This window comes from Triturus cristatus, chromosome 6, assembly GCF_964204655.1.
Source record: "Triturus cristatus chromosome 6, aTriCri1.1, whole genome shotgun sequence".
In the NCBI taxonomy this organism is placed as follows: Eukaryota; Metazoa; Chordata; class Amphibia; order Caudata; family Salamandridae; genus Triturus; species Triturus cristatus.
Window position 1 is genome coordinate 878,413,523 of NC_140589.1, and position 12,332 is coordinate 878,425,854.

General features: G+C 45.3%; 1 protein-coding gene across 1 annotated transcript in view; it reads left to right on the plus strand.

Moving 5' to 3' along the window:
• Window positions 1–12,332, plus strand: part of LOC146817994 (uncharacterized) — a 294,213-nt gene that overhangs the window by 153,310 nt on the left and 128,571 nt on the right. The window contains exons 5-6 of the mRNA XM_085609281.1: window positions 3,210–3,323; window positions 7,240–7,384. Of these exons, the coding sequence (XP_085465407.1) occupies window positions 3,226–3,323; window positions 7,240–7,384 (243 nt within the window). The 5' untranslated portion in view covers window positions 3,210–3,225. The remainder of the gene's footprint in view (window positions 1–3,209; window positions 3,324–7,239; window positions 7,385–12,332) is intronic.

The window sequence follows — 12,332 nt, forward strand, 5'->3', positions numbered from 1 at the left end:
CTGCTATGTAGAACTGGCAAGTTCACCCACTTGCCAGACACAAACCTTCCCTTTTACTACATGTAAGGCACCCCTAAGGTAGGCCCAGGGTGCCCCCCATGGGTCAGGGTGCAGTGTATGTGAAAGGTAGGACATGTACTGGTATGTTTTACATGTGCTGATAGTGAATTACTGATAGTTCTGTTTTTCATTATTGCAAGGACTATCTCTCCCATAGGTTATCATTGGAGCTGCCTTGCAACATTTTGCAAGTGTACCTATCAATTGGGAAGAGAGAGAGATTTGGAGTTTGGGCCCAAAACTCAGGATTTAAAAATACATCTTTTAGTGAAAGTGGTTTTTAAATTGTGTGTTTGAAAATGCCTCTTTTAGAAAGTGGCATTTTCTTGCTTTATCATCCTGTGCCTCTTCCTGTTGTGGAATCAACATCTGGTTCAGACTGACAGATGGGTTGTTTGTGCATTCACTCTAGGCAGTCACAAAAAGGTAGTTGAGCTGTGCCCTGCATATCCTGATGACCCATCACCAGGCTGATGGGCCTTCCTAAGTTAGAGTGATAGGAGGAGTTGTCACATACATCTGAATAGGGCTATGCCTGGCCTCTCACAATGCTGTCTTCAGCCCCCTGGAGTGTGGCTGGGGATAAGACCAGGCAGGACAAGAATGTGTGCACTGCAAAGACAATCATTTGAAGAATGCCTACTTCAAAGGCCAAAAGGGGCATAAGTATTGGACCTAAAACCGCAGACTTTTAGAACCCTTCCGGAACGAGAGGAGACTCTGTCAAGGAGAAGAGCTGTAAGGAGGAGTACTACCCCTTTGCTGTGTATTGCTTTGCAGTGGTGGGTTGGAGTTGCTGCTTCTGCTTTGGAGAGGAAAAGGACTGGACTTTGCTGTGTATCCTGCTAGTGAAGTTTCTCAAAGGGCTTGTGCTTGATTGCGTCTTGTTAGAAGTCTCCGGGTCATCAAAGACTTCACCTACAGCACCTTGACTCCATTGCTGGTAGTTCTGAATTTGCCAAGGGGCGTCAATTCCAGTTCTGGGCCACTGGAGGTGTTTGCTGGGCTGTAACTTCTAGAAAAGGATTCCCGAAGCCATCACAGTGACCGCTCACTGGGTGAGCTCAGCACCGATCTCAATGATACCGCAGCCCTAGTCTCAGCGACGACGACGCTTCACATTGTCAGCAACAAGGCTGCTTGCACCGTGGCTGTGGACACTGACTTCTACAACCACACAACCCTACTTTTACCGACGACACCGCTTCGCACCATCACCGACTTCACTGCCTACACTGTAGCCGTGGTCACCGCCCTCGACGGCACCATAGCCCCTGGTCTGCCGACGACAGCACCACCGACTCTGACATTGTCACCTGTCGCCGCTGCCTGCACTGAAGCCCATCTCACCGCCTCGTGAGGAGCACGAGATACCGACCGTGACAACATCGCATCCCTGGGTCAACCGACGACCGTGCTGAACAGACGCCACGCCGCTGCCTGCACCGAAGCCACGGACACCGTATCGTGAAGTGCACGACACACCGCCTGCGATGACACAGCAGTCATCAGCGCTCCTGACTTCAACTTCATGGAGTTTGATCTGCAAAGCGTGTGACATCAGGTGCTCACCGTCTTCCGTACTGACATGCAGCACCGATGCCGCTCAACTCAAGCGACGCCTCACTTCTACACTTCACCACAAGGTCCTCGAGGCCTCTTCAAATCCAAGATACTGTTTGCGGGTCTTCCCAGACACTGTAACCAGCGCTCGACTCCATCCAGGTCGGACTGAACTGTTAGATTTGTTGGTCACAATTCCGTGATAGCCCTGTTTGGCGCTATCAACTTCAAGGAACTGTATTTTTGCTTTATTCTTTACAAAATCATATATTTCCTTGTGTATGTTGGATTTTTCTCATTTTGGTTTTGTTTAGATTAAATAAATATTTGCTATTTTTCTTAACAGGTGTGGTGTCCATTTTGTAGTGTTTTCACTGCGTTACTGTGTGTGTTATGTATAAATACTTTACACATTGCCTCTTACATAAGCCTGACTGCTCGTGCCAAGCTACCAAGGGGGTGAGCTGGGGTTATCTTAGCTGTGTAATCCCCTTACCATGACTAGAAGGTAGGGTCCCTACTTGGACAGGTGTATACCACTGCCAACTAGAGACTCCGATTTCTATCACTTATCCATGGCAAGTTGGTACTCTACTCTAAGGTGGCACTCTTGCATCTCCAGAACATACTCCTCTTTTCTTGGTGAGGAATATTGGGTTAGCCCGTGGAGTAGAGTAATCAGTAGCTATTGATCAATGGCTTAATTGAAGGTGTGAACAAAGCAAATACAAGGAGATGATGGATGGCGCACTGAAACCTTTCTGACACTCACCCCCAGTCACAGATCTGGGTTGAATCTATCACCGTTCTTTAGCTCACTTCGCCACCCCAGTTCAGACCCAGCTATATGCGAATCAGTATTGACCCTGTGCCTCATGGGTACAGTCCAGCCCAAACTGCCAAGCCAGGTCTTCCCTGGAGCGGAAACAAGCATTCTGGGACCGGTTTAAGGGTAACACCCCTCATCAGCTAGGCTAGCTTGAATCCAGTGGCAAAGTGAGCAAGGGACCCACGTCAGGGCATTCCCTCCCAACTTAAAGTGAACAAAGCAAACACAAGGAGATGATGGGCGGAGCGCCAAAACTTTTCACACACTCCCAGTCACAGATCTGGGTTGAATCCATCATTGTTTTTAGCTCACTTTGCCACCCATTCATTTTTTCTCAGGTGGACAGTTAAAATTTGCTTTTTTATCATCTAAAAAAGACATTACTATCCTGGAAGTAACCAATATATCAATACCTTCACTTGCCTCTCGTTTGCAGTTTGAACTAGGCTGGCTGGCTTTCAAGCAGCTCTTCCCAAAACCACCATCTTGTCTGGCCCGGAGACCAGTGGCGTAAAGTAATGATTGAGCCATTTGAAGATATTGAAATTCTATAAAGCTGTTCTTTTTCCATAGGCAATCTATGTTGCAGCACCTCTTTTTGGGAGCTTTCTCCATTTAACCTGAACAGTGGCATATGTGAGAGCTGTCTTTATGGAGATGCCTATAACCTAGGGTTATATATGAGATTAAACACTTTGTTCTAGTTTTCTAACACATGTATTGTTGCTAATTCATTGCTTTTTATTTTGACCTTTAGAAACAAAAATGGATGGATGTATATAAAGCCAGATCTGTTCCCAATCTGGTTTTACCTTGTGTGGATGCTCAACAACGCTCTCAACATTGGCTGGCTTTTCCTGTGGGATCGAGAGTAAGTCTAAACTGTGATATATCTAAAGGAGTATTCACCATTTAAAGTCATAACAAAAAAAGCTATAAAATGTTCTCAACCCGAGAAACTGAGATACCTCTTGCAGAAGAGTATGCAGACGTTGAGGGTGGTCAGTGGAGCTCTGGTGAGGATGAACTGCTCCTATCGATTACTGCCATCCTATACAATGTGCCAAATACTTACCGTCATCTTTGTTACTCTGCTGAACCCCTGTGCTCTATTACCTACCACCTTAGATGTGTATAGTTTCCACTAAGCAACGCTTGACATACACTTGGGCCTCCAGGAATCATATCACTACACCAGCGACAGCCAGAAACAAGTACCCCGCTGCCAACATTGAGGAGGAAACGGCAAGCCCCACCCTCAGCAGAATCCCTCTCTCCACGCCTACCTTGCCAGACCAGGAAAAAGAAAGCAAGAAAAAAGCTAGATAGGTTGACTAGGCTTATCTGAGTCTGATGAGTATCATCCTGTGGAGGAGCTGGTAAAAACAGCAGGGTGTTGTGGGACCTCCATGGTCCTGGATAAGAGGGAGGACTTGAGGGGAAGAACAGAGAATTGTGTAGGGAGTTTTTGGGGGTTTTTCTTTTGCTTGGTGAAATGGTGCCTTGAGGCACACGAACATTTGGAAAGGACTCGGACTGAAAAGAATTGACAACTGACACATTGTGGAGGCTTGTGGTTAGCTGGATAGGTGGAGAGGGGAGGGAGACTGGGGGAATCAACTGACACAGAAGGGAAAGATTGAATGGAAAGTTTCTAGATGGCACCTATAAGGGATACTTTTAGGTGGTAACTCCTCGGATCTTTTTGATGAACATCACTTTGAGATTGTAAGCAGAGTGACCAAAGCCATGCAGGTGAATGTATTCGCTCTGGGGTGGTGGAGGAGAGGCCCTGTATCGCCTTTCACCTACCCTCAAATACAAACCTACACCACAAAATATAAGTATGCAGTTTCTCAAAATACATGTGAAATTGTGTATATGTTTTCCTCATAACACAGCAAAGCTGAACGTAGAGCAGAAATTAAACAGGTTATGGTGTATTTGCAGTAGATAAGAGTGACGGTCACAAAATTAACTCTGACTTCAACTCTTAACCCAAGTCTCTGAGACTCGGTACGTGGACTCGAGTTCCCAGCAATGCTCGTATAAAGGGATGGGTGACTCCTCTCGAAAACACAGTTTACTTAATGAGGTTTGCATTAAGAAAGATAGGGATGGGTGTAAATGACGCTGCCTGGGGTGGCATCTGCCGATCTGTCATAATAAATTGCCTTACATGATTTTGATAGCACATTATTCGTGCAGCTGCTGAGCGATGCATGTGGTTCCCCGAGGGAGTGAAAAGGAAAAACGAATATATGTCGTTACTACGCATTCCGTTGCAACGCATGCCTTTACCACGCATGCGTTACTACGGAATGATTTTTCTACGCATATCCTTTACCTCGATTATTCCTGTACCACGCTTTTCTTGGGGGGGGGGGGAGACCACCCCAAACCCCCTTTTTTCTTTTTTTTGCCTTTTTCTCATGTCTTCGCCGACACTAAAAAAGGACTGAATCGGATGAGGAAGAAGACGTTCCGTGAAGACTTTGCTTGCGTGGTAAAGACGGTCGTGGAAGCAATACGTTTACGAGGTAAGTGTACCGTTGTAAACGTAACGCGTAGAAAAGCCTTCGTGGTAAAGGCTGTTTCCCGGAAAAACATCAATGGAGGCTTGATTGTTTACCTGCTTGTGGGTGTAGAATTGGATTTTGTGCAGTACTGGGTGCTTAGCCATACACACAGCTTCTCATAGGAAGCAGGGGATGAAGCTCCTCCTTGCACGCAGCTCAGTGGCCTGCTGGATGCTGGCTCATGGTGAGAGCAGAACCCGTGGCAGATGCTAGGAGGCCGGGATACAGAGGCAAAACAGAAAATAAGACAAAATGCCCTGGACTGCCATGAGAGGAGGTGACAAGAGTGGAGCTTCACTTTGGTAAGTAATAGAGGGGAGTAGATCTTGCCCCCCTAAACGCTGTGAAAGGCAGTGTAAAGGATTTGTTTCAGGGAACATACAGACTTTCTTACCAAAAGTGATGAGGTCTCTGAGAAATCTTTAAGGCTTGCTCAAACACTCAAGGAAGATGGCTGCCCACCGGTTCCTCTCTGCATCGGTACAGAGGGAGCTTGCATGTGCTGATCTATTGATGTTATTGATAAAACAAAGAATGATCAGATAAGCTTATAGGAGGCTCCCCAGCTGAACACCTTTAGAAAACTGCTAAGGTAGTGATGCAGGGGGCCATGCTTAGTGTTACTAGTCATAGTGGTCTAGAAGCTCGCTGGCAAAGGGAAAACACGTGTATACAACTTTCAAATCTAGAGCTTGAGTATGGGTTTTTGATCCGCTCGCCAGTGCCTGGATGAGGAAAAGGAGATTTACAAACATTAAGTGGTCAGATGTTGCTTGCATAAAAGCAGCTCAGAGACATTATTGAAAGGGTGTATCATAAGCACTCAATGTTCGAGCATAGTCAGTGGGTGAGACATTGGCCTTTAATATTAGCGAAAAGGACATCACAAATATAGTTTTAGGGTATATAATATCGTTGGTATGATGATAAAACAAATTTGGGGGAATTTTAGATGTCTTTTGGGAATTTTATTCTGAACTTTATAATGAAGACTAAGGCTGTTCTGTTGAGTATCCTAGGACATTCTGGTTGTGGCTAAAATGCGTCTTTATGAAGAACTCCCTACTAAATTTGAACAGCCCTTTTACATTGGGGGAGAAAATCATGGGAATAAAAGGTCAGCTTGGAAGTAAGTCCACTGGTTCAAAATTAATTCCATCTGAATTTTTAATGGCATGTTAACCCATTTTTCCTTGATAAAATCAATGGGTTTTTTGAGCAATTAAAGGTCCCTTTATCAAAAATGTAAATAAACATAGTGATATTCCTGGAGAAAAATAAACACCCCAGGAAATGTCCTTCTTACTACCTAATATCCTTTGATTAACACTGGTGTTTTTGAAAGCCTTGAGTAATAGTTTGGCTGGGATAATACATCAATTGGTTTCCCCCATGCAGCATGGATGTATCCCTAGTAGATAGATCACTGTTCATATGAATATGGCCATCTCTATTTTTTGATGTAGCAAACAGCAATTAGAGGTAGGGATGGGATCATCCTAGTAAATACCCAGAAGGCATTCATTAGGGCCGCATGGGTTTTCACTAGTCAAGTTGGGGGTTTGGTTTTAGATTTTTAAAGGTTTATCCAAATTCTCAATGAAAAATGTGTTTATAACTCGTCCCTTTTTTCAAGTCGTGGAAAAAGCAAGCAGAATCCTACCAGCCTTTGCTTAATAGTAGTGAGAGGAAAATTACAGATCACATTGCATCCTTTTCTTCCGACTGGCTATCTCGGTGTTGGGACACTCCATCGCCACCCCTCTTCTGGTATTGATTCAAGAAAGCTATCAAAAATGGCTGCTCACCTTGTAACTCCCTGTCATCCTCTGACACCCAAAGACATCTGTATCTGGTGGCATGTAGACACTTTATACACCTCACCGCCAAGACACAATACTGCGGATTTTAGGGAGAAGGAGGCATCTGTATCGATCTGCATGGCTGCCACTCTTTATTTGACAATGCTAGCACTTATCAGCAGATCTGCTGAATTTTCATTGGGACAGTACCAGCTCTTCTCAGCAGAGGTGCTCTTATGACCAAGTAGCTGAACTTCTTGCCCATAGTGTAGTGCTTTTGATGGAACAGTAGCAGCACTTCCCAGCTCTTAAACACTGAACCCCTGACTAATTCTGTTAATTTGTCTATATAGTGAAAATGCCACACTATCTCCATGCACCTATTGTTCCACTTCTTCTTTTACAGGTATATCATTCCAGCCCTGGTGTTCCTGGCATTCATTGCCTTCACAAACTACTGTGTCCTCATCATCTCTTACCGTGCACTGTACATTAATGGCTTATGGCTGCAGAAGTCTAGAAAAATAGACCTTTGGCTCATCCGGATTCCCGTAAGTTCCTCTTTATTGTTAATATAAGGATTGTGTGCAGTAACACAACATTAGCTACTTCACAGATATCTGCTGAATAAAATAAAAACCAACAAACAAACAAAATAAAATGTGCAGGTGCCCAATTTTTTCTTATGGCCCATTGCTGAATGCCAGGGTTGCCATTACTAAGGAAGCTTAGTCTTGAATCCACCCCATGCTTCTTTCCTCCACCACTCTACACTTCTTGTTTCTTTATCTCACTTTTTGGGCCTTGCCTACAGGCAGCTTTTAGGGGTATGTTGTCAAAAAGGCATATTGTGTCCTGCACTAGTACATTTTTGTGCCAGCCTGTTTCTTGGCACAGACTTTCTTTCTTGGCAGTCTCATTTGCTTGCTTCCTATTCAATGGCTTTCCTCCTCCTTGTGTTTTTCCCTCCTCTGGAGCACAGTTTCTTTACCAATCTTTTAATTGGATGGCTTTTATCCTTCCACTGCTTACATATAGGGAACTACTTTTTGCTGTCTTTCATCACTTTATGGGATTGCAGGCATTTTATTTTGCCCTCTCATTAGCTGCTTCCACCTAAATGCTCACTCCACCCCGTGTTACTCCCTCCTCAGCCTTCCTGTATAGTTGCTATATCTTTTATTTTTTTTATTTTTTTACATTTATTTCTCCCTCTCACCTCAGGCTCCTACCTTGATCGTACAACCCCCCCTCCATCTCTTGTTGCCCACGCCTCTGTGTTTCACTCATTGTGCTCATTTAAGAAATGCTTTTACAAAATATTTTGGAGGGCTCAGCTGCTTCAATTTGTTGCCAGACTACTCCTTTTTTATGTATGTGTACATTTGACTTTCTTTATATTTACTGCTCCACGATTGGCGTCCGTTGTCTTGGAACAGTGAGTAAAAACAAAATGGATGCTGAACCATGCCATATGTGAATGCGTGGTGAAGCATGCAGGCATTTAACACAGCATGCCTAGTCGACTTGGCATCATGATGCATATGCCCACAAGTGTAATGACTTATGCCTATGTTGACTTTTGTTTTGTTTTTATTCTTTCCTCTTTTTGCCATATGCTGCTTTGCCACTTGGTTTGCTGAAGGCTAGACCTATGGGCCCGATTCACAGAACTAACTTAAGACAAAATCCTAAACTTACTACCATTTTGGTATTCACAGAAGGCACTTACTCATTTTGGTATTCACAGAAGGCACTTACTCATTTCGGTATTCACAGAAGTTAGGAGTCCTAACTTTAGGACTCCTAAATGCCTTCTGTGAATACCGAAAGTCTAAAAATTAGGATTTTTCTCAGTTTAGTAGTAGTATAGTTAGGACTCCTAACTTTAGGACTCCTAAATGCCTTCTGTGAATACCGAAAGTCTTAAAATTAGGATTTTTCTCAATTTAGTAGTCCTAAGTTTAGATTTAGGACTACTAAATTGAGAAAAATCCTAATTTTAAGACTTTCGGTATTTGCAGAAGGCATTTAGGAGTCCTAAAGTTAGGAGTCCTAACTATACTACTACTAAACTGAGAAAAATCCTAATTTTAAGACTTTCGGTATTCACAGAAGGCATTTAGGAGTCCTAAAGTTAGGACTCCTAACTTCTGTGAATACCAAAATGAGTAAGTGCCTTCTGTGAATACCAAAATGAGTAAGTGCCTTCTGTGAATACCAAAATGGTAGTAAGTTTAGGATTTTGTCTTAAGTTAGTTCTGTGAATCGGGCCCGTAGTGTCCTTCCTGTGACAAAGGAGGTAATCCATCTGAGTGTGTCCCCTTGGATGCTGATGTTGTGAATTCTTTCAATCAGTGTATGGTGTGATACAGTGTCTAAAGCTGCTTAGAGGTCAAGGAAGATCAGAGCCGCCATTTCTCCCTGGTTGAAGAGGGCTCAGATGTTGTCGGTGGCTGCAATCAGGGTGGTCTCGGTGCTGTGATCGCTGCGAGATCCAGTCTGGAAGGCGTCAAGTAGCTAGTTCTGTACAAGGTGTTTCATGAGTTGTCTGTTGATAGTTTTTTCCTGAACTCTGGCCCGGAATGGGAGCAATGAGATGGGCTGGTAGTTTATGAGTTCGCTGAGTTGGCGGAGGGCTTTTTAAGTAGGGGTTTGGCTTTGGTGTGTTTCCTGACTTCTGGAAAAGTGGCAGTGGTGATTAAGTTGTTGAGCAGGGTGGTGAGTTCCTGGCTGATCCTGTGGCTTTTGAGGTTGAAGATGTGATGCGGGCATGGGCTGTCGGAGCTCCTGAGGGGATGGAGTTCAAGATGGAGGTGATATCCAGGGTGGAGAGCTGGTTCCAAGTGGTGAGTCGGGGTCTGTGTTGGTTGCACTGAGGGTGTTTTGGTTTAGGAAGTCCCTGTGGGTTGGTGTTTGAAGTTTCTGTATAAAGTTGTGATATTGTCATGGAAGGAGTCGGTGAGGTTGTTGCAGAGCTCTTGTGAGGGGGTGATGTTGTTTTCAGTGGCTTTGACACTGTTGAAGAGTTCTGCTGTGGTTGGAGCTGGTTTCGATGCGTGCGGCTAGGGAATTCTTCTTTTTTACCCTCAGCAGGCAGTGGTAGAGGTTGAGGGAGGTCTTGAAGGCCGCCCTGTCAGAGGTTACCTTGCCGGTGTGCCATCTATCTCCTCTCCAGTTTGCAATCGTGTTTTGCTCTTCTCAGTTCTTGGGTGTACCAGCTGGCCTGTTTGGAGGATCTTCTGTGTCTGTTGCTCTTGATGGGGACAATGCTGTTGGCGCAGTTGGTTATCCAGGTGTTAAAGGTTTTGACTCCCTGGTGCACGCTGGTGGTGGCAGCTGGGTTACAGGTGTGGAGGGTGTCTGTTCAATGGATCTCTGACACTTTGCTCCAGCTGCAGTGGGTGGCACTTGCCATCTTGGGGGTGGCGGTGTAGGGCCTGGAGATTATGAAGTGGACGATGGAGTGGTTGGTCTATGTGACTTCTGTGAGGTGGCTGTACTTGACGCAGCTGCTGGAGGGGAAGATGATGTCCAACGTGTGTCCTGTGGATTGAATGGGGTTGCAGACTAGTTGAGTGAGTCTGAGGTTGTTCATGCTGTCGAGGAGATTGGCGGTGTTGTCGTTGGGATCATCGAGGTGGAAGTTGAGGTAGTTGAGGAAGATGTAGTTGTAATCCAGGTCGAGGGGTGCGTCAAAGCCAGCAATGGTGTTGTAGAAGCTGGGGCGCGGTTGGTATGCAAGTGCCCCTCTGATGGTTGACTTGCTGTCCTTGTGGAACTTGAAGTTGAGGTGTTCCATGGGGGTGGTGGTATTCTCAGTGGTGGTGCACTAGATGGTAACTTAGTAGATGATGGCTATTTCTCCTTCGGGGCTGTTGACGTGATAGTGGTGGGTGATTTTGTAACCGTCTGGTGTAGCTGTGGCGATATCGGGGCAGATAACAGATTGAGCCAGGTCTTGGTGAGGAAGACTATGACGGGTGCGAGGGTGACGATGAGATCTCTCAACTGAGTGGAGTGCTTGTACATCGAGCACATGTTGAAGAGTAAATAATAGAGCTGGTGGTACACTGCTGGTCTGGCATGGTGAGAGGTTGGTGTGGAGCTCTGCAGCGTGATGGTACAACTGGTTCAGGAAAATGGTTTTTCCATAGAGTGTGGTGCGTCAGTAGTGGTTGTTGAGGCGTCCGGTGTTCAGGGTGTGGAGGTCGGTGGTGGATTAGCTGTGGGGTGATGAGAGCCAGGGTTCCTGGCCCTGATGTGGTCCGGGCACGAACGGGCACACAAAGGCTTGTCTTTGGCACGCCTGCAGCACTCGCTGTGGGCTCCATTAAGTAGGTCCTAGGAGGTGGGAGGGGCTTGGTAAAAGGTGGGAAACAGGCAGAATGGTGGCAAAATGAGCAGGAGGGGAGTGCGAAAAACAGTCACAAAAGGTCAAAAAGGGTGAAAAAGAAAAGGCACAACAGACAAGTAAAGATCAATGGCACAGGAAGCAAAGGAAAGAAGAGGCACACGTGGGTAGCTGGAGGAGAAGGCGCAAAAGAAGTCCGAGGAGGAAAGGAAGCACAAGTGGTCACAGCAACAGCAGCACAATCAGGAGATCTCATAGGAGAGAGGCACAAAAGGAGGGGACGTACTCAGTGAGGGAAAAGGCACAGTAATGAGTGCAGGAAGAGCGAGGCGGAGGTAGGACCGGTAGCATGAGGGAACAATGGATCTGGGACCTGCTCCCAGACCACAGGAATTGTCCACTTACTTAATGTTTGACTTTCTGGCTCTGCATCCAGTCTATACCAGGAGAATCAGTATACTGTGTATTCCCCAAGGGTTTTGTGTACCTCAGTTCTGAAATGTTGTACTTCACAGCTTCATCAAATCAAATCTGTTCCAGCAAGTGACAACTTTATAAATCTGGCAATAGCTTGTTCTGCTCTACAGATATGGTGAGAGCATCAGCCACGTGGATCAACATGCATGCTTCTGTCTTCCAGCAATAAGCACTGTCATACCCTGGCAACAGTAAAAACATGATTTGCCTAAGAGTGCATCCTACCTTTCTGCAAAGTCTGTGTGTCTCATCTGGCTCTGCTTTCTTTTCCGTGCTGAGTTGGTTGCAAGCCCGCAAAGCCCTTTTGAAGCAACGGGCTTTGGCATTTCTCATCCATATCCTTATATTGCTGATGAGGTCATCACGAAGAGGCTAGCATAATCCAGTTCAATCAATTCCCCCACTATATGATGCAATTATTATTATTTTTTTATATTTGTCAAAGGGGAGAAATTTGCCACTCCTTTGAAAGACTGCCACAGGCACATCAGTTGAGAACTAAACCAGAAATTCCTTTCTGCAGCCTAGCTGTCTAGGACCCCCTCATTAACTTTAAAATGTACTTGCTTGGCCAAAATGTCTCTTCACATTGGCACTATCAAAGGAAATAATCAAAAATGGCAGTGATAAGACAAGCTAGTTGTCTGCGCACAAGCTGGCCTGTAAAG